At 54.0% G+C, this 18,472-nt stretch overlaps 9 protein-coding genes across 9 annotated transcripts; 5 read left to right on the top strand and 4 right to left on the bottom strand.

Moving 5' to 3' along the window:
• Window positions 1–510: 510 nt before the first annotated feature.
• On the bottom strand, window positions 511–2,069 carry BDY24DRAFT_394063 (uncharacterized protein). The gene is made up of 6 exons (XM_076641132.1): window positions 1,925–2,069; window positions 1,772–1,819; window positions 1,650–1,651; window positions 1,376–1,552; window positions 1,182–1,247; window positions 511–920 (listed from the first exon to the last, which is right to left on the bottom strand). The coding sequence occupies exons 1-6, from the start codon at window positions 1,962–1,964 to the stop codon at window positions 876–878; spliced, it is 378 nt and encodes a 125-aa protein (XP_076495122.1). The 5' UTR covers window positions 1,965–2,069; the 3' UTR covers window positions 511–875.
• Window positions 2,070–2,087: 18 nt separating this feature from the next.
• Window positions 2,088–2,898, top strand: BDY24DRAFT_416517 (uncharacterized protein; the record flags this gene model as incomplete). The annotated part of the gene is made up of 2 exons (XM_076643595.1): window positions 2,088–2,413; window positions 2,784–2,898. 2 exons carry the CDS (start codon window positions 2,088–2,090, stop codon window positions 2,896–2,898), a joined length of 441 nt encoding a protein of 146 aa, XP_076495121.1.
• A 723-nt stretch (window positions 2,899–3,621) lies between these two features.
• Window positions 3,622–4,793, bottom strand: BDY24DRAFT_394057 (uncharacterized protein). The gene is made up of 3 exons (XM_076641131.1): window positions 4,650–4,793; window positions 4,328–4,536; window positions 3,622–4,252 (listed from the first exon to the last, which is right to left on the bottom strand). Exons 2-3 carry the CDS (start codon window positions 4,475–4,477, stop codon window positions 3,659–3,661), a joined length of 744 nt encoding a protein of 247 aa, XP_076495120.1. The 5' UTR covers window positions 4,478–4,536; window positions 4,650–4,793; the 3' UTR covers window positions 3,622–3,658.
• On the top strand, window positions 4,736–5,878 carry BDY24DRAFT_115580 (uncharacterized protein). Its single transcript, XM_076635898.1, has 3 exons — window positions 4,736–4,864; window positions 4,987–5,190; window positions 5,286–5,878. Exons 2-3 carry the CDS (start codon window positions 5,026–5,028, stop codon window positions 5,832–5,834), a joined length of 714 nt encoding a protein of 237 aa, XP_076495119.1. The 5' UTR covers window positions 4,736–4,864; window positions 4,987–5,025; the 3' UTR covers window positions 5,835–5,878.
• Window positions 5,879–6,715: 837 nt separating this feature from the next.
• On the top strand, window positions 6,716–7,928 carry BDY24DRAFT_115570 (uncharacterized protein). The gene is made up of 3 exons (XM_076635897.1): window positions 6,716–6,892; window positions 7,006–7,226; window positions 7,336–7,928. The coding sequence occupies exons 2-3, from the start codon at window positions 7,062–7,064 to the stop codon at window positions 7,891–7,893; spliced, it is 723 nt and encodes a 240-aa protein (XP_076495118.1). The 5' UTR covers window positions 6,716–6,892; window positions 7,006–7,061; the 3' UTR covers window positions 7,894–7,928.
• Window positions 7,929–8,223: 295 nt separating this feature from the next.
• On the top strand, window positions 8,224–12,983 carry BDY24DRAFT_394041 (uncharacterized protein). Its single transcript, XM_076641130.1, has 17 exons — window positions 8,224–8,494; window positions 8,628–8,672; window positions 8,796–9,065; window positions 9,150–9,454; window positions 9,526–9,660; window positions 9,748–9,909; window positions 9,976–10,443; window positions 10,517–11,374; window positions 11,484–11,556; window positions 11,664–11,809; window positions 11,876–11,911; window positions 11,985–12,062; window positions 12,140–12,264; window positions 12,332–12,384; window positions 12,471–12,543; window positions 12,658–12,784; window positions 12,856–12,983. Exons 1-17 carry the CDS (start codon window positions 8,416–8,418, stop codon window positions 12,889–12,891), a joined length of 3,069 nt encoding a protein of 1,022 aa, XP_076495117.1. The 5' UTR covers window positions 8,224–8,415; the 3' UTR covers window positions 12,892–12,983.
• A 275-nt stretch (window positions 12,984–13,258) lies between these two features.
• On the bottom strand, window positions 13,259–15,696 carry BDY24DRAFT_115519 (uncharacterized protein). The gene is made up of 7 exons (XM_076635896.1): window positions 15,362–15,696; window positions 15,226–15,289; window positions 14,828–15,154; window positions 14,323–14,762; window positions 14,003–14,242; window positions 13,421–13,930; window positions 13,259–13,358 (listed from the first exon to the last, which is right to left on the bottom strand). The coding sequence occupies exons 1-6, from the start codon at window positions 15,537–15,539 to the stop codon at window positions 13,428–13,430; spliced, it is 1,752 nt and encodes a 583-aa protein (XP_076495116.1). The 5' UTR covers window positions 15,540–15,696; the 3' UTR covers window positions 13,259–13,358; window positions 13,421–13,427.
• BDY24DRAFT_416512 (uncharacterized protein) lies at window positions 15,586–16,777 on the top strand (the record flags this gene model as incomplete). Its single annotated transcript, XM_076643594.1, has 4 exons — window positions 15,586–15,645; window positions 15,931–16,040; window positions 16,609–16,665; window positions 16,756–16,777. The coding sequence occupies 4 exons, from the start codon at window positions 15,586–15,588 to the stop codon at window positions 16,775–16,777; spliced, it is 249 nt and encodes an 82-aa protein (XP_076495115.1).
• Window positions 16,778–17,468: 691 nt separating this feature from the next.
• BDY24DRAFT_416511 (uncharacterized protein) lies at window positions 17,469–18,293 on the bottom strand (the record flags this gene model as incomplete). The annotated part of the gene is made up of 4 exons (XM_076643593.1): window positions 17,469–17,605; window positions 17,703–17,900; window positions 17,995–18,010; window positions 18,096–18,293. 4 exons carry the CDS (start codon window positions 18,291–18,293, stop codon window positions 17,469–17,471), a joined length of 549 nt encoding a protein of 182 aa, XP_076495114.1.
• Window positions 18,294–18,472: the final 179 nt, after the last annotated feature.

The raw sequence follows: 18,472 nt of genomic DNA, 5'->3' as shown, positions 1-18,472 counted from the left end.
CTCTCGTCCCTCTCTCTCTCTCCCTCTCCCTCCTAACTGACACACTCTCTCTCTCTCCCTCTTTCGTTCCCTCCTCGTCTCACCAGGTGCAAGCAGCAGTAAATCCAAACCCCGCCCGTTTGCGTTTCGTTTTAGATCTTCCCCTGCCCGTTCCGTTTCCTTCTCATGCACGCCTTTCAGCTTTTCTTCTCTTAGTATCTACCTACACACTCTTCTCGTCGCCTCGCTCCCCCATCCTTTAGCCTTTATCTGGTTCCAACATCCGATGCGCTTTTTTTGCTCTTGCATCTCTCGTATCTCAGCTTCGTTGGTTCGTTTTCGCAGGTTGGGTTGGTTCGAAGGGTTGGAAGGGTTGGGATGGGTTTGATATAGGAGGGTTGTTTTGATTCCTGCTGGGTTTGATGTTGGAAAGAGAGAGAGAGAGAGAGAAAGAGAGAAGGGGGAGAGAGAGAAGCAGGCAGGACGCGCGTCGAACGTTTCGACCCCTCCTCCTCCTTCTTCGAAAACTCCTGGACCCCCCACCCACTGCTCAGACTGCTTTCGTTTACTTCACAACGGTGTGTTCGTCGGTCGGGTCTAAATCATTACAATCGATACCCCGTCCATCCACCCGTCTCCCTCCCGTCCCTCTTCGAACCCAACCCAACCCAACCCGGCTCTCCGACCGACCTTGTGGACTCCCAGAGATGGGGCAGCGATGATGAGATCCACGTTGGTGGAAGAGATGTGGTGCAGTCTCGTTTGAATGCGATGAAGAGGAGTTGAGTTGAGGTTTGGGTTGGGTTGGGCGTCCGAGTCGAGAGAGAGCGGGAGAAAGAAAGAAAGAAAGGAACTGGATGGGATGCTGGTGTTGGGAAATGAAACGGGGGTTGGTTCTAAAGTTGGACGGATCCTCGAGGGTAGCGACGATGGATCGAGACCTGTTGGGAGGGAGGGAGGGAGGTAGGATTAAGAGGAGGTGAGGGAGAGGGAGAGGGAGAGGAGGGAGAAGTGAGAGAAGAAGAAGAAGCGAGAGTCAGTTCCTGCTTCATTCCGCGAACCTAACGAGAAATAAGAGGAGCTGAGGCGGGTGTGCCGAGAGGGAGAGTTGTCGAAGAGGACGACGGGGAGGATGGGAAGGGAGGTGACGCGAAGGGAGATCGAAGAGAGCAGAACCTCGGATCTCCGAGCTGGAAACGAACCTGGCAACCGCAAAAGAGAATGAAAGCGACGTAGATGGCTGCTGCCGAGTAGCAAGTCACGGCGACCTGTAGTACCATCATCCCATCAAAGAAAGAAGAGAGCTCAGTACGCTGTTCCCGACGAGATTGAGCTCGAACGGAAGGTCGAGTTGAGGAGAGGGAAGGGAGGGAGGGAGCTGAACGATTCGACTCACGGTATGTCCGTCTTCGGGGTCCTTGGTCGCTCCCATGACGGCCTCGACGTTGTGGTCGAAGCACCCTGTTAACCAGCAAACGAAGAAGGAGGGAAAGTCAGCTCGATGTAGAGCTAGGAGGCGTTGGAAGAGGGTCGTCGGCTTCAAGCGATGGGAGGAGGCAAGCTCACATCCGAACTGAGGAAGAAACGGAGTACAGGGGGAGGAGAGGAGTCAGCTTCGAGTTTCGAACCTCTTGTGTGAGACTAGACGAGCAAAGAGATCGGAGACGAACCACTGAAGATGGAAGGGAAGGAAGCGAGGAGGACCGTGGAAGGAGGGAGAGGTCAGCTCTCGCTTGCTCGGGTCGTCTTTCGAGAGCTGGGTCAAGGTACACATCAAGAGATAGAGACTTACCTGAGAGAATGACCACTCCAAATATGGAGAGGATGATACAGCAACCAGCTGGAGAGGAAAGGAAACGAAGGACAGAAGGTCAGCTCGCTCGTCCCCTTCCTTTGCTCTCCGCTCCTCCCTCTTCCTTCCTCCAATTCGCAAATCGAGACTCACCGAGAGGAGCCGACACTACGGGCTTGATCTGAGGAGCCATTTTGAAGAGATAAAGAGAAAGGGAAGGGAAGGGGTGGGATGTAGTTGAGAGTTCGTCGACCAAGTCTTGACGTCGTTTCCCTTTCGTTCCCCTCTCCCCTCTCCTTTCCTTCAAACGATCACCATGTCTCCCACCGAAAACACCTACGCTCCCGTTCCCTCTTCCTCCCCACCTTCCTCTCCTCGCTCTTCAACTTCTACTCTTCCTCCTGCTCCTCGGCGACGAGGTCCTCCTCCAGCCACGACTTCGTTCGAGCGACCTCAAGTCCCTTCCTGGCAACGAGCTCTCCTCCTCGCTTTCATCGCCGTGCTCTTCTATCTTGCGTTCCATCTTGGAGGATTAGGAGATGGGAAAGGGACGACTGCTGGAGGGAAACTTCACGATGGGAGGGCAAAGTTCAACGAGGGTTTGAAGGAGAGGTATGGCGCGGAGGTGGTGCATGCGAAGAGGTGAGTTTCGAGCTCGTTTCGCTCTGTACAGCTCAGGCAAAGGTCGGAGATGGTATAAGGGGTCAGAAGGATGTCTAAAACCAGCTTGTTGTAGGAGGAGATGTACAAAGGAGGGCAAGAGGGAAGGATGGAGCTGCGAGCTTGACAGCGAGCTCGACCTCCTCTTTCCTCCCTTGCTTCCTTGTTCTACCGTCTCGCCAGAGCTCTACTTCGTCGTCTCTGTAGAGCCACTCGCCTTGAGCAGGACCCTCGAAATATACATCCTCCGACCTCCCCCGCGTTCCAACCTCTTCGCTTCCAAAGCTGACCCGTTCCTCCGTCCTTTTCTCCCTCCCCGTTTTCTTTCTTTCCCTCCTTTGCCACCATTCAGATACTCCCCCGAGTTCAAATACCGCCCAGCTGCCTCTCCTGTCATCAAGGAACGACTGAAGGATGGATCGGGGAAGATCAGGTTGAGAGGGGCCAACCCGGGAGGAGTCGTGTAGAGAGGAGGAAGGTGAGCTCGCGTTCTTTCGTTGCTCTCTTGTTCGTGGATGGGCGAGTGGTTGATTGCTGGCTTAAGAGGGAGAGAGGAGCTGAAGTTCGCTCGGTTGGTTTCTCTTTTCCTCGTTGATCTTGTGCATAGTCTCCTGGTGGATCGTTCGTTCGGTCGGTCGTAGTCGCTCGCCTCGTTCGCTTCGGCATCCCTCCTCTCTCTCTCTCTCTACTCCTCACCTCCTTACTTCTCACACATCTTGATCACCCTTCTCACCTCCTTACACTCGTACTCGTACTCGTACCCTTGCTAGGCCTCGCTTGCTTCACCTCCGCCTCTTCTCACCCTTCCCTCACACTTGCATAGCTCCCTTATTTCTTCCCCACGGACACTCTGTTGATTTCACTTTATTTTCTTGATTTCGGATCGCTCGTCTTGGTCTGTTTGAGCGAAAGAGCTGATGGCGGAGAGGAGAGCGAGGGAGAGGGGGGGGACGACGCGTTCGTTCGAGTTCGTTCTCATCGCTTTGAGGACGACCGCGAGGGTAGCTATCAGCAAAGAGAGGAACAAACCTGCTTTCGAGTCGTCGGTATCGCTTCCGGGTACTGTATGGAACACTTTTTTGGAGAAGAAGAGGAGGAGGAGGCAAAAAGAGAGAAAGCCGAAGAGGTTGAATTCGACGCGTCTCGGATCGTTCCCTTTTTTTCCGCTTATACCAACGCTCAAGAAAAAACTGAACAAGGATGCTAATGCTATCAAAAAATAGTTGTCTACGGTGTTGAGCTCCCACCTTCTCCCTCTGCCTTCTTCTTCTCCTCCTCTTCCTGCATCTCCCTCCTCGCCTTCCTCCTCAGCAGGGTGCCCTCCCTAGCCGCCCTCCATGCCCTATCGACCCTTGAGACCTCGGCGCTTTTATACTCAGCCCCCATCTGAGCCATGAACCCCTCCCTCTTCACCCTCCACTTCTCGTCCCACTCCTCCATTGTCAAGTTATCATCCTCCAACCACACTCCTCTCTCAACCTGCCTCCTCGCCTTCTCCCTCCGCCTCAGCTCAACCTCAGTGCGAGGAGAATGATAGAGGTCGACCCTCTTAAAGTAAGCTATGCGATCCTCGTTGTCCATCTCGGAAGCCCTGTCGAGAACCCGAACGATGGTCTCATGTCGACGTCGTTCTGATTCGGAGAGGAGGTCGACCTTGACTCCCTTTCCAGCTTGGAGGAGAGCAGCCAAGTCTTCCGAGGAGGTTATGGAGGAGAATTTGACGTCTAGCTCCAACTGAGTCGAAGTACGAGGTTTGAAGGATGTTGATGTTGAAGGTAGAGGTTTGGGAAGAGGAGAGGAGGAGGGCGGAGGGTTGGATTTCTGTCGGACAGGAGAGAGGATGCAAGTCAGGACTAGACTGGGAAAAAGCGTTCAGACCTAGTATGGCAGGCTCACGGGAGACGAGTTTGGACTGCTGCTAGAAGAGGGAGGTTGCTGAGAGATGGAACGAGCGAGGAGGGAGTGACGGGGTCGAGGAGTCGAAGCTCGTCTTGAAGCTGAGGCGAGGGCGTTAACGAACCCAAGGGTTGGAGGGGAGAAGACCATAATCTGAAGCGACTCGTAGGCTGGCTTGTGTAGCTCGGAGGAGGAGGTGGGAAGGACGACTGAAGAGAAGAAGAAGGGAACAAGATGGTGAGCTCGAGCTCGCCTTCCCTCTTCGAACAGTCGATTCCCCTTCTCTGTGGAAATCCAGCTCGTGCGAGTCAGTCATACTTACAGAGAGGTTCTATACGTATGCCGCGTGGGTTGTCTAGTCACGTCTTGAGAATCGATGATGGCCGTCGGAAGGGAGGAAGAGGAAGAAGGGAAGGGAACGAGCTCGACGAAATCGTCTGAGCTCGAACGTTTCCTTCCTTGCCCCAAACCGCCACTCCGCTCCTCCCACAGATCACGTACCACTCTCGTACGCTCCTAGGAACTCCTTCTGATCCCGTAAGTGCAAGCCCTAGCAAAAGATGTTCGGATCGAGTCTGCGGAAGAGGTTGAAACCTCTGGGTCGAGCTCACCTTTTCTCCTTCCTCCCTTCCTTCCAATCTTTTCTCTTCGTCGTTCAGCCCTCAACTTCGAGCACCCTCTTCTGAGTCTTCGTCGGCATGGTTTTTGCATCAGCGTCTCGCTCGTGTTTCAAAGCTCTCGGTTCTACAGCAGCCGGACGAGGGCTTTCGTCGTTCCGACCTCACCTTCAACTCCCTTCCCTCTTCGCTCGTTCCATCTCTCAAACTGCTTCCGCCCCCTCCCCTAGCAAGGGAAGTCTTTCAGTAAGTTCAACAACGCTTTTACAATACTGACCCTATTCGGCAAGCTTCGCGTTCGAGCTGGCTGACCTCTGCTTTCCTCTCTCTCCTCCCTTCAGCCCTCCCCTCCCTCCGAACCCCTCCTCCCCACCTTCGAACCCAACACGTTTTCCTCGCTCACGACTCTCGAGTCTGTCGTCTCTACTCTCCAACTCCACACCTCCAAACCACCTCAAGAACTCGCTCTCCTCTCGGAACCTGAACTCAAACAACGCGGCTTCATCATCAGCGTTCTCACCAAAGCTGCCAACCTCTCCGACGACGAAACTCGTCGGACCTACCTCCGAGATCTGGACTTGCGCTACTCGTCTTCGAATGCGGACAAGGAGCTGAGGCGGAAGGAGAAGGCGAGGAGGACTATCGAGAAAGGGGTGGTGGTGAAGGACGATGAGTTGACGATAGAGGAGTGGGATGCGAAGGTCATAGCGAGGCGGGAGGCTTTTGTGGCTGAGATGGAACAAGAGGGGCAGGAGGAGAGTAAGAAAAAGTCGTCGTTGGCGAGGTTCAACAGGGATCGGAGGAGAGATAGGCAAATGACCATCGCGAGGAGGGAGGTAAGGAGGGAGATGGAGGAGGAGAAGCAGAAGGGAGATGTATCGAAGTCGTAGCTGCTATATCTGAGTGTCAGTATCCCTCTTTCTATTTTCCAGAAGTGGAGCGTTGCGTCGAAAGAAATGCGGAACTGTTTCTCTTCAACGCGGCGACTTGGTTTCGACTCGTTCAAAGCGAGCTTTCCTTCGAACAAGATTTCAAGGGAGAAAGATCCTTGAAAGCAGGAAGTGCCTTCCCTCGTGGAATTGTGGGAAGCCAACAGTCTCGAAAGGCCAAACGAAGATCCCCTCCTTCAAATGACCCGCAAGAGTGAACTCGAGCGAGACGCGTCGCGTTTAGCCATCTTTTCCCCTCTTTCGCCTGAAATCCTGTCCTCTCTTCGACCGTCTTCGGACTAGAACGGAAAAGTACTCACTCCTAAATCTACCTCTTCTTCAGCTATATCCATCACTCGCACCTTGTCGCAGCAAAAGAGGAAAGTCGGTGGGTCGTTGCAGTGGTCGCTGTCCTTCCTCTTTGAAGTAGCTAGACCGGCTTGATTGGGGTGTTCGGAGGTTCCTGTTATACCCTAGCAAAAAAATGATCTTAAATTTCTCGAATCATGCGAGGAGGTAATGCAACGAAGGTGCTCCGTGGGAAAAGAGAGGAGCGAAGGTCGCCAACGCGACGCGTCTGAACTCTCGGCTCTCAGTCCTTTTCGAACTCCTGTCATCGCAACGATCTTTCTGATAGACCTCTCCGAAATTAACGGCCAGCTCATCAAATAGCAAAGATCGATCAGAAACCCTCCCTCCGAAGAAGGGAAGGGGGGATGAAGGGAGCTGAGTCGCACATACTTAAGTAGACGGCCGTGGGCGCAGTGCAGCCTTCGAGGAGAGGACTCTCACTTTTGAGAGAGGCGGAGGAACATCCAAAGGCCTTGCCAACTTATCTTCAACCAAGAAATCTAGTTTTAAGGCAGGAGGAAGGAGGAAGGAACACCGACGAGCTCGACGAAATCGGTTTCAGCCCGACATTTCCTTCCTTCTGCCAAACCGCCACTCCGCTCCTTCCTCCCTTTCGCCTGCAGCTCCCATACCGCTCTCGTACGCTCCCAGGGACTCTCTCTGATCATGTAGGTTCACATTTGTTCGACAAAGGGTCAAGGAACAGGGGAGGGAAGGAAACCTTTGAATCTCGAGCTCACCTTTTTCTCCTTCCCTTCCCTCTTTTCTCCCTCCCTTTTAGCTCTCCTTCGCCTCTGCATCAAATACGGACCTATCCCTCCTTCGGCACTCATCCACATGGCCTTCCAATCAGGGTCTCGCTCGAGCTTCAAAGCCCTCGCCTCTACAGCAGCAGGGCGAGCTCCTTCGACGATCCAACCTCGCTTCCAACTCCCTTCTCTTCTCGCTCGTTCCATCTCCCAAAGCGCTTCTTCCAGCTTCAGCAACAACGGAAGTCACCCTGTAGGTCCAGATCCGCACTCTCGTCCTTCTGGATACCCGTTATTCTTCTCTCGGAGCTTGGGCTGACCTCCGTCTCTCTCCCTTTCCTCCTTCCTCCTCTCTCGCTCAGCCCTCTCCTCCCTCCTCCAACTCCAGTCCCAGCCCAACCCGAATCACTTTCGAACCCAACTTCTTCTCTTCCCTCACCACCATCGAATCCGTCCAATCCGTCCTCCGAGAAACCAAAGCCTTCACCACCGACTCCTCCTTCCGTCCCGACGCAGATCGAAGGGAGGAGGCTCTGGTCGTCGCCTACCTCACCAAAGCCTCCAAGATGGACGATGAACCTCGGAACGCCTACCTCAAGGTTCTGGATCAACGTCATCGGTCGATGACTTCTGTCGAGCAGGATCGTATGGAGAAGGCCAAGGAGCAGGTTTTGAAGGGACTTTACGAGCAGGAGGATTCGATTTCGATGGAGGAGTGGGACGAGGAGAGGAGGAAGAGGAAGGAGTTTGCGTTGCAGAAGCTGGTGGGGAGAGAGAGGAGGACAAAGGAGGTGGAGATCGATAAGGAGATCAGGAAGTACAGGAGGAGGACGCTGGCGAGGAGGGAGGTGAAGAAAGAGCTGGAGGAGGAGGAGAAGGAGGAGAAGGCAGACGAGGACGGAGAGAACTCGAAGTCGTAGACTGAACACTGTTAGTATGAACTGTTTTTCATCTGTGGTCTTGGAGGTCGACGACGCGATCGAAGAAAGGGAGAGAGAAGAGAGGTCTGCGAGACGCGTCGCGTTTGATCCCTCCTTCCCCTTTCGGTTCATCTTTTCCTCCAGCTCGGTGGGTCACTTAGTTCTCCTGCGGGGAGAGTCTACCCCTCCGAGGTCTCCATACTCTGGACCAGACTCTTGGAGGCTCGTGAAGAGGTAGGTGAGTGAGACGCGGTTGGCAACGCTTCAAATCTCAGCCCCACCTTAACTTCTCTTCCCTCCCGACGGCGATCTCCCTACTCCTCGAGCTGACGCAGAACGACCTCCCCTTCAGCTTAATTCTGCCCGTACATCCAACTTGACGAGCTAGGTCATAATTTCGTTGGATGACCCCTTGAAGACGGAGGGAGCCTTCGGTCCGCCCTCTCTTTGTAGAAGAGGCTTCAACCAACTCCAGCTCCGCCCTTCCTTTCCTTCCTTCCTTCCTCCTCCCTTCATCCGGTCATGTCGTTGGTCTCCCTCCCTTCCTACCCAACCACCTCCTTCCATACAACTCCGGAGTATCTAGATTTCCTCAAGCAAGGTGAGCTTCACTTCAAACATCTTCCTTCATCGCCTCTCCCTCCTCTCCTCTTGTTCGCCTCGCCCAACTCTTCCCTGTTTTGGAGGTTTGACCGAGCTTCTTCCTCCCTTCTTCCTTCTTTCTACTGAAACAGACCCACCCGAGACACAACTTAGGTCGTCTTCGTCCTCGTCACCCAGTTCGTCTCAAACCCTCGACTCACTCTCCTCATCCCTTTCGACGTTGAGCTCACTCTTTCCCAAGCTCACGTTTTCCTTCTCTCTCCATCCCTTCCTCCGCCGTCTTCGTCCTCTCTTTTTAGTCACTCTCAGAATGTCGGATCCTCTTCAGACCCACAACAACAACTCTCCTCGCCACCTCCGAGCGGAAGAGGACGACGGATATCCGGAGGAGGACGGACTCGAATGGGTCAACTCGCGAATACGAGGTCTAGAGGCCTTCGCCTCCCCTGAAGCGAGGCACAAGGTTCTTCCGTGGTTGGACGAGGTACCCAGAGGAGGGAGGCCTGACGACGAGAGGTCCTTCGCTGGAGGCTCGACGAGGACTGGTGGGATTCTGAAGCGTGAGTCGAGTTGAGTCTCTCCCTCTCTCAGCACTCTTCCTGTTCGAGCGACTCAAGCTGATTCCCTCCCTTCCTCCCCTGCCCCTTTTCCAGTTTCGAGAAAACCTCTTCCTTCCACTCTTCAACATAATCCTCCTCCAATCGTCCCTCTTCCAACGACCCCTCTTCGGAACAACAACACCATCGACTCTCCTGTCGTTCTTCCCTCGCTACCTTACGAACGACGAGACGAATCAGTTTCAGCAGCAGATCTTCAGCATCAATTGGACGGGACAGCAACAGACGTCAGCCGAGTGGAGAGGGAGAGAGAGGAGGAGGAGAGGAGCAAGGGAGGGAGAAGAGCTGCGAGCGGAGACGTTCCTTCGCCGTTCATTCCTCTGAGGAAGGAGGTCAGCAAGGTTCGTTTCCTTTCTTCTCCTAGATGTGGTATGAGAGGCTGATCGTTTCCTTTCCCTCTCTTGCCCTTCAGCACCATCGTCACTCGAGAACCGGTCAAGATCAGCCCTCAACTAACTCGAACGATCCAGATCGAAACGCTTGCAGTCCTCAGTCTCAGCATCAGGAGAGGCTTCACAACAACTCTCGAGCATCTCATCGACCTGCTGTGAGTCTGATTGATATCGATATCTTGTTTCCAATCCCTCTCGCACGTTCATACCGACTGATAACGACGCGTTCGCCCTTTGAACAGGCGGAGTCTCCTAGCACCGACCCACGAACCTCTACCTCCTCCTTCGGAAACGTCGACAACCCAGACAAGGGTGACCGTAGACTCACTCTCCCCGTCAAGCGAGCTCCCTCGGCAGCTGGGACCGAGATGGGATCGACAGTGAGAAGGAGATGGGAAGAAACGGCAAGTTCTGGCTTTTTCCCTTCGTCGTTGAACTTTTCTCACTCTTCCTCTCTTCTCCGCTCGTAGGCGAATCAACCTCCACCAGATCTTCCTTCTCGACCTTCTCCCGTACCTTCAACTCCAGCCGGGATCCTACCTGAACGAGACAACGACTCGACGCGTACGGTTCTTCCCTCTCCTCCCCGTCAACATCACTCCACCGCGCCCACGCCCACTCCTATTCCCTCGAACAAGAACCAGATCCATCAACACTCTCAGTCTCAGCAGCTCGTCCGATCAAACAGAGCTCCCTCTCTTTCGACCCATCGACACTCCGCCGACGCGACTCGATCAACTACCGCTCGAGCGAGCTTGTTTCACGACAAGGTTCTCTGCGAGCTCCTCGAAGCGTCTTCGAACCCTTCGCTGGGAGAGGAGGTCAAGAAGGTGCTGAAGACGGCGGTCGAGAAGCGAGTTGGAGAGCTTGCGAGAGAGGTTTTGAGGCAGGAGGTTGATGGACGAGGTTTGGATTTGAGGCAGCAGCACCTTCACGAGGTGCGACCAGCTCCTTCTCTTCTTCGAGCTCAAATTCTCTCCTGACTCCGTTCTCCTTCGTCGTCCCTCCTAGGCTCCTCCTCCGTGGGCAATCGACCTCCTCACCAAACTCGAAGCGAACAACAGCCGCATCGAAACCATCCTTCGCTCACTCCCTCTCCCAACTTCCTCCTCTTCCACTCCTACCAATGTAAACGACTCCTATCCACCTCCCAACGCCTACATCGTCCCTCTATCCCCCATCTCTCCAACTCAAGACATCCCGGCAACCTCTTCCTCTCCCACTCGCTCCCAATCACGACCAACTCAGCATCCTCTCGGAACCTCCCTCGGTCTCTTCACGGAATCCCCACCTACTTTCGACAATCCCTCCTCCTCCACTCAACACACCTTCGGAAAAACAGCTTCAGAAGCAAGAGCTCTCTACGTCGAAGTCGACCCAGCAACCTTCCATCCCGTCGGTCCACCCGGCATCATCATCGCTCCTCCCTCCTCCATTCCGCCAGTCTCCTCCCAACGAGCTCAAACAGGAACCGTTAATTCCTCTACCACATCTCCTCCTCCCGTTCCCGTGGCTCCTCAAATCCTCGTTCAGGCTCCTTCGACGAATCGATCGAGAACTCCAGCGTTGGTCACGTCTCCCGTCGTCGAACAACCCGTCCTTCCGGAAGCGCAAGAGATCATCACCAGGGATTTCGCAGATCGAGATCTTCCTCAGATTCCTCCCGAGATCGTCGAGACGGACTCGGAGGCGGGAGTGTTTGCGTTCAAACCTCCTCCGGTTCCGGAGGACGAGGTCGAGAGGCAGCCGACGATGGACGAGAGAGGAGTGGGAGGAAGAGCGGGGAGGGAGAAGGAAGAATTCGGAGAGGATCCTATACTTCCCAGGTTGATGGAGCCGAGACCTTGGGACTTGGTAACGCAGAGGCTGGTGAGTACGATCTTCGAATCGTTTCGTTTCGACGCGTCTTTCAATCCAGTTCGTCGTGTTGACCTCTGAGCTGATCCATCTCTTCTACCCTTCGTCTCTGGTATTTCAGTACGCCTGGGCTGTGATCTGGTCGATGGACGATTTTACTCGAGCCTTGGAGGAGATCTCGCTCGCTCGACAAGGTTCGTCGTCCCCTCGTTTCGAACTCCCTCTCCTCTCGAGACGCTGTTCTCGACTCGATCTTTTGCTGAGCCCCCCTTCCTTTCACTCCTTTTCCCTGTGTGACTAGTCAACTCCTTCGCCTTGACGATCTGGACGACGACGACCTACAAGCGTCAACTTCGACATCGAATCTGCTCGAACCCGACCGAGGTCGTCGACAAGATGTTTGTGCCACCCAACTTGGGAGACAGCTTGAACCAAGCTTGCTATCACGTCAGTTCATCAGTCACTTTTAGAGCAAGATCGAGTGAAACTGATTGAAACATCTTCCCTCTCCAGAAACGATTCAACGACGCCAAAATGTTGATCGAAGAAGTGAGTCGAGACGCGTCTTCCTTGGTCTGCCCTTCTCTCTTTCTGACAGGTTTTCTTCTTCGTCTCGTTGAAGCTCTGGACTCCCTTTGGTCTCTCGTCTCTGTGTCCCACCGGATTCCCTCGAGTCATCCTTGCGATCTGTCGACATCGAGTGAGCCGGATCTCCCTTCGTTTTCGAGCTTCGTCCGAACTGTGCTGATCGTTCTTCCGTTTGTTGCTCGACTCCAGAACGAAGACGACACCTGGGCCGTCCATCGATTCGATCTCGCTTCCTCCACGATGAGGACGTTTCTCTTCTACTCCGGAGACAGGAAGAGGCTGGCGGACGGACGTCCTTTCTCGTGGTGGCACGCGTGCGCTGCCCATCTTTCCGTTCTCTCAAATAACAACGCTGACCTCTAATAATGCTCTCTTCATCAGTATCCGAGCTGCCTGGCCCAACGCTGGGATCAAGGACCCCGACAACAGCGACAGTTCGTCTCGATCTCCTTTTCTTGCTCCGAACCAGCTCTCCCCTTTCGCTGACTCTCCCTTCTCCTTCCTTTTCTTCTCATCTCAGTGGTTCAAAAGACGGATCATGTCCAGATCCCTCTCGCCGAAGGAGGGGACGTTTCCCTTGAGGCTGTCAACTGGTTCGTCTTCTACCATCCGTCGCGTCGATCCTCGATCCTCGATCCTCGAAGTTCCTCGAACTGACTCTTTCTCCGCCTTGCTCCCCTCTTCATTCCCAACTTTCCTTCTTGCAGCTTCCGGAACCTCCTGATGGGATGGAGGTGGGATCGACCTACCGAGATCTACAAGCTGCGAGAGCTCATCTGGATGGAGACGAAACGACTCATGACGAGGAAAGCGGAGGGACGACTGATCATGGACGTACGTTACGCTCCTCTTCTTCGCTTCTTCGCCTTCTATACTGACGTCGACTTATTTTTTCGGTCGAACAGTTGAGTGGGGACACTGGGAGGATGTCCGACATCTGAACGAGGCGAACGAAGACGAAGGCTGATGAATGGACGAAGTTTTCTCGCATGGACGCGATTTTTTACGATGTTGTGCTCATTTTTCCAATCCTATACTACAATTGCTAAACTAGATGAACAATTCATGATCTCCCTGACGCTCCTCATGATCTGGAAGGCCACGCCGTCTCTCCCTCCCTCTTCTGCCTTGTCGACTCCAATGGGACCTTTTCGTTCCTTCTATCATCGCATGGAATCCTGCGAAGTATAAGTTCGTACACAAGAAGAAGCGATAACCGATAACGCTATGTAAGAAAAACTGTGAGCACGACGAAACATCGACGCAACACGACGCGGCGAGGAAAGCCAAAGCGAAGAGGAAAAGAGAGTGAGGGAGAGAGCCTAGCAAACGCAAGAGATAAACGTATGCAGAGAACAAAATTCATAAGCGAAAAGCCAGACTAGTTGAAATACGGCTCGAACGAACACTGGAGAATCGATGATGGCGAGTCAGACGCGTCGACGTTTCACTCAGCCTCGATTAACTCACGCTACAATCACCCTCGGCGTTTCCTTCCTATTCCAGACGGTTCACGCCAGATCAACCGACCAGCTCCGCCTCCGATCCTTCCAGCTTCTGCGTCTTCTCTCAATCCATCTGATGGAACCGTCGTCGTCTCTCCGTCAGGCTCCGCCTCTCTCGACTCCGTCGGAGATGGGACGGAGGGACTACCTCGAAGATGAGATGATTTGTTGGTGCTGATGGGGGGCGGATTGCTGGGAGATGAAGCTGGATTCGGTGGAGGGGAGGGAAGGAAAGTCTTTGGAGAGGATGTGATCGTTAAAGAACTCGGCCGATAGGCAGAGACCGAGGTGTGCGATCCTGGTAGGTCGAAGGAGAGTTGATCGGGAAGACTGGTTGGAGATCCAGTGTTTGAGTCTTGCTTGAAAGAGAGTTCGGGTGGAGGTAGGGAAGAAGGAGGAGCGACGGCGGCGTCCTGGACTGGAAGAGGACGAGACGAAGGAGAGGCAACGGGGGAAGTTGTGCGGTGCTCTTCATCTTAAAATGACGAATAAAGATTCGAAGAGTCACCTTGTCCATGCCTGCGAAGGAAAATGGAAAGGGACTCACTCGAGGTCGAACTCTTCTGACCTACTTCGCTTCCCCGCTGTCTGCGTCTCCCCTTCTCTACTTGAGCGACCCAGTCTCGGACTTTCCATCCGTCCCATCGATCCACGAAGACCCAGCCTCCTCGAAGATCTCGAATCCGACGAGAATACGGCGTGACAGGTGAAATCCAGTGACGAAGTCTCAACGCGGCGAGGTCGACCTCTCTCCGGAGTCGATACAGATATTGGAACCAACGGCGATCTGCAACGAGACGAATATAAAGCAAAAGGCCGAGTCAGCTTAGCTTTCTAGTGATTGGATTGGAGAGGAGACGCACTCACGAGCGAGGAAAATCGTTCGTGAGGAGAAGAGCAGCGACGTAAACAAGCCCACCAGCAAAGTGACGCCGGCCAGTCTCCCAGCCCAGTCGAGGTAGATCACCATCGTTGACACCAGCAAAACGACTCCCATCAAATTCAACATCCCACAGATATCTCCGAGGACTCGAGCTCGAGAACCCTCCCCGTGATCCTCCAAAGATCCCTTCAGCTTCAACCCTCTCATCCCATCAGGCTCATGGTCTTCCAAGACCCACTCTCCGCTTCCAAGACTGCTTGTAGTGATCTGACATCCAGCGGCGACGGCGAGACCTCCAAAAAAGCAGCACGAAGCCCAGGCGAGGATGATTCGGTAGGGCAGGGAGGGATCGTTGTAGGCTGAGTCCGCAAAGAGGAGAGCGAAAGTGATGGGACCTCCGAAGCTTCCGATCTGAGTCATGACGCTATAGCAGAAATAAGAGTCAGGCTGAGAGACCCGTCGAAGGAAGGGGAGGGCGACGCGACGTACCCGAAATGGTTCCGGTAAAAGTCGAGCTTCTTCTGATCCCACTCCGACCTCCTTCGCTCCGTGCCTTCTACAGCAGCTACTGCTTCGTCGAGAACCTCCTTCGGGTGGTCAACTGACTTTCGAAGGAGATTTCCGTAGAAGAGCACGTCCTGTCGGTCCCCGGGAGCGAAGTAGCCCGCTTGTTTTGGGTTGCCCTCCTCTCGAACCGAGTCCTTGATTCGGTGGCCTCGACAGAGCTCGTCGATTCGAAGAAGGAGGGAGGTTCGAACCCGTCGAAGGCATTTCTGCTGGGTTGACGTAGGAGGGTAGATCGGAAGCATGGGTCGGCTGGAGGAGAAAGCACGGCAAGGTGAGCTTCGTTGGAAACCCAGCTTCCTTGGTCGACTTGAAGAACTGACCTTTGGCTCGAGATGTAGGACCCTGATCCGTCGGCACTCATTCCGAAGTTGATGTAGTCTTCCCCTGAAGATAGAGGAGCGAGAAAGATCAGCTTCACGTTCTTGAGAGAAAGAAGGAAGGAGAAGGAAGACTCACAATACTCTCGATCCGGATTGCGTTGCTGCAAGAAGGGAGGAGGCTGGCCCTCCCCGTTCAGCTTGAACATATCCCCTTTTGAGGGGTAGTTCTCCCATACACGAACACGGAACCATCCCCATTCTGGCTCCCACTTTAGTTGCGACGAAGAGGAGGAGGAGGGAGGAAGCGGAGCCATTGAGAAGGTTTGGGAGCAAGGAGAGCGAGGGCGGGGAGACAAGAAAATGGGGGGAGTCTTTGGACGAACGAAGGAGGAATTGTGGGAACTGAGGGTCCTTGCTGCTGTAAGCTAAGGTGGCGGAAGGGGAGAGATACGAAGAACGGCGAGAGGGGGGGCGGCGGAGAAGGTTGGAAGACATCCGACAGAGAGAGAGGCCGAGAGGGTTGAGCTTCGCAGAACAGAGGTCCTTTCAAGAAAAAGACGTGATGAAACAGCTCTGTGAAATAGATGTAAGATTTCAGATATGTGCAGGAGAGCGAGGGCGAGAAGGAGAGAAGGAAGGAAGAGCGAAGCTTGCTTCGAGCTGACCTGGACGCGACGCAAGCTGAACTTTTTTCCTCCGTGGCAGCGAGCTTTCAAGGAGGTTTCTGATCTCGAGGTCGTCAAGGAGTACGATCTCGACGTCCTCTGGCTGCATGCTGGATTCAATACCGGAGACACTACCTCTGCTTCCAAAATGTACGTTCGAGCTTTCCTCTCTCGATCTCGTCGTTTCTCGACCTTCTCCTCGGTTTCTCGCAAGCAAGCTAAGATGATCTCCGATCCAACGTCGACGTCAACAAATTCGAAACCATCTACGTCACCAATACCTTTCTTCCTCTCTTTCGAGCTGGGCAAGGCAAGAAGATTGTCTACGTTTCGTCTGCCGCCGGTTCGATTGCTCTGAATGTGTGAGTTCGTCGTTTTGTGCCCTTCTTTATCGTCCTCAGGTTTCTGAACTACTGCCTCTATCAGCGTCGTTGACTTCCCAGGCGAGTACGGAGCCTAAGGTGTTTCCAAAACAGGAGCCAACTTCCCCTTCGCTCGACTCAAAGTCTCAACCAAGAGTTTGGAGGCGAACAACGAAGGATTCACCATTCTTGTCTATCATTCTAGATACATCGCCACCGGCATACAAGGAAGCAAAAGTTGAGGCCGAGATCAGTCCTGCTCAGGCGGCGGGATACTCGTGCCTTCGTGCAGTCACGAATTCGGGCGCGTCGCGACTCGCGAGCTTATCGGATCTCGATTATTTTTCTTCTCGCAGCGTCAGTCTCATTGATGAGAGAACCATCAAAGACTCCGAAAAGTTCTTCCACTGCACGTACGTTCATCCTTGCCTCGTGTCCTTCGCCTCTAGGGTCAACTCGCTGCTGATCACGACGCGGCCTTTTTTTTTGTTTCTCCTCTGCAGTGGAAGTGAGATCCCTTGGTAATCCCTCGAGCTCAGGCTCAGACGTAATGATAAATAGTCTACCAACCTTATCTTGCCACTGATCTTGATCGTTCTACGCCGCGAAGAAAAGAAAGCAAATTCAACGCGTCCTTTGATCTTCCCTCGACTACGTCCCACCTCGTTCGTACCAGATGACCACGGTCAGCGAAGCTAGAGTCAAAATTGAGAAGAGCGTCAGTGTTGGATAGATGATGTGGTCCACTGGAGAAGGAGAGGGACGAACCTGAAACCAGCCCTGTTCGACGCGTCTTTCCTCGTCCCTCTTCGACCCAACCTCACGCCACACCTTTCCCTTCTTCTGATTCCCCTGATCCCCCTCAGCCGTGCTGACGGACCTTGGATGCTTTGTCGTCGTGTACAGCTGTATCGAAGTGATGAAGGAGCGTTCTGGTTGTGCTTGAAGGAGGACGACGTCGGGGGAACGAGGAGGGAGGGATGTGAAAGGAGGACGGTTCAAAGAAGAGGGGGGAGGAGACGAAGACTCCGAGTTGAGGAGCTCGATGCCTGATGGGCGGTAGGATCGTGGAAGGGGAAGGGGGGTTGGCGGTTGGATGGAGATGGAGGGAACGAGGGATTGGGTATTATTTCCCGAAGTCCTCGACCGGTTTCTCGTCGTTTTGATCATCCTCCCCACCAATTGACCCACCACCTTCCTCCAAGTATCCTCTTCCCTACTCCTCAATCCTGCTTCCGTCATCGCAGACGCCTCCAAGGGAATCCTCTGAGCCGCCTGCCCGTCTCTCGTTCCCCGAAGCTGCTCTTCGAGGGGGTTGTTCCTGCGAGAGAGCTCTTCGGATTGGAGTGTAGGCTTTGTGTAAGCGGGGTAGGAGTCGAAAGAAGGTTGGAAGGGGGAACGAGGGAATCGAAAGGAGAGGTCGGAGAAAGCAGTCGCTGGCGGCGTCGACGGAGGAGTTGGAGTGGTAGAGGGAGCTGGTTGTAGAAGGTTTGAGAGAGTTGGGAGGGTGATAGGAGCTCTGATATGGAGCGGATGGCAGGTTTGAGGATCGGAGCAGGGATGGAGGGATCTAGAAGAGCTGAGGGGTTGAAGAGTGACGGAAGACGCGTCGCTGGTCGATATTGTTCGTCGGCGTAGGCGCGAGGTGCTGATGAAGAGAAGCGTAAAGAAGGAGGATAGAATAACGAGTTGGTCAGAAAAATACCAGACGAGTTAAATTGAAAGAGTCTCCATGAACTCACTGTTGATCCAGAATCGCTGTCGAAGTTGGGCCCGTCCTCGCCTTCAGACTTCTTCCGACCCCCAGACCTCTTCTTCCCTCCAGCTCATTGCTCCTGACCACTTCAACAGCATCCATCTCATCCCATCCCTCTGCAGATTCGTACTGGTCGGCCGTTGAGGCTGGGCTTGGTGGACCAGAGAAGCCGATGGGCGAAGAAGTCGAGGCCGAAGACGCGCTCGATGCGAAGGTGAGACGTGGGATGGAGGCAGAGGGGGAGGAGTTGCGAGCATCGGACTCTTGGTAGTAGGGCCGGTACATGGTGGTTGGATGAAGGGAAGCAATTCGAGCTTGAAATTGCTCGAAAAGACAAAGGATCGAGGGGTCCATCAGTCAACTTCTGAGGAGCATCCCTTCGCTTCGACACTCGATTCCCCAGCTTGTACTCCAAGATGTTCTCGGGGATTGTGTTGAGAGAGAAACAGCAAGGCAGAGAGTCG

Source organism: Mrakia frigida (genome assembly GCF_051309035.1).
Source record: "Mrakia frigida strain ATCC 22029 unplaced genomic scaffold BDY24scaffold_22, whole genome shotgun sequence".
NCBI classification, from domain to species: domain Eukaryota; kingdom Fungi; phylum Basidiomycota; class Tremellomycetes; order Cystofilobasidiales; family Mrakiaceae; genus Mrakia; species Mrakia frigida.
This window is presented reverse-complemented; position numbering and strand designations above follow the sequence as displayed.

Bases quoted from the DNA above. Each gene is read 5' to 3' on its own strand.
- BDY24DRAFT_394063 (XM_076641132.1), bottom strand. From the start codon at position 1,964: ATGGCTCCTCAGATCAAGCCCGTAGTGTCGGCTCCTCTCG. The intron at 1,820-1,924 runs GTGAGTCTCGAT...TTTCCTCTCCAG, and splicing joins CGTAGTGTCGGCTCCTCTCG to CTGGTTGCTGTATCATCCTC. The intron at 921-1,181 runs GTTCGTTTCCAG...CCCTCCCAACAG, and splicing joins TTCTCTTTTGCGGTTGCCAG to GTCTCGATCCATCGTCGCTA.
- BDY24DRAFT_394057 (XM_076641131.1), bottom strand. From the start codon at position 4,477: ATGGTCTTCTCCCCTCCAACCCTTGGGTTCGTTAACGCCCTCGCCTCA. The intron at 4,253-4,327 runs GTGAGCCTGCCA...CCTGTCCGACAG, and splicing joins GCAGTCCAAACTCGTCTCCC to AAATCCAACCCTCCGCCCTC.
- BDY24DRAFT_115580 (XM_076635898.1), top strand. From the start codon at position 5,026: ATGGTTTTTGCATCAGCGTCTCGCTCGTGTTTCAAAGCTCTCGGTTCT. The intron at 5,191-5,285 runs GTAAGTTCAACA...TCCTCCCTTCAG, and splicing joins CTAGCAAGGGAAGTCTTTCA to CCCTCCCCTCCCTCCGAACC.
- BDY24DRAFT_115570 (XM_076635897.1), top strand. From the start codon at position 7,062: ATGGCCTTCCAATCAGGGTCTCGCTCGAGCTTCAAAGCCCTCGCCTCT. The intron at 7,227-7,335 runs GTAGGTCCAGAT...TCTCTCGCTCAG, and splicing joins GCAACAACGGAAGTCACCCT to CCCTCTCCTCCCTCCTCCAA.
- BDY24DRAFT_394041 (XM_076641130.1), top strand. From the start codon at position 8,416: ATGTCGTTGGTCTCCCTCCCTTCCTACCCAACCACCTCCTTCCATACA. The intron at 9,661-9,747 runs GTGAGTCTGATT...CCCTTTGAACAG, and splicing joins GAGCATCTCATCGACCTGCT to GCGGAGTCTCCTAGCACCGA. The intron at 11,375-11,483 runs GTGAGTACGATC...CTGGTATTTCAG, and splicing joins ACTTGGTAACGCAGAGGCTG to TACGCCTGGGCTGTGATCTG.
- BDY24DRAFT_115519 (XM_076635896.1), bottom strand. From the start codon at position 15,539: ATGGCTCCGCTTCCTCCCTCCTCCTCCTCTTCGTCGCAACTAAAGTGG. The intron at 15,290-15,361 runs GTGAGTCTTCCT...CTCTATCTTCAG, and splicing joins CAATCCGGATCGAGAGTATT to GGGAAGACTACATCAACTTC. The intron at 14,763-14,827 runs GTACGTCGCGTC...TTTCTGCTATAG, and splicing joins TTTTACCGGAACCATTTCGG to CGTCATGACTCAGATCGGAA.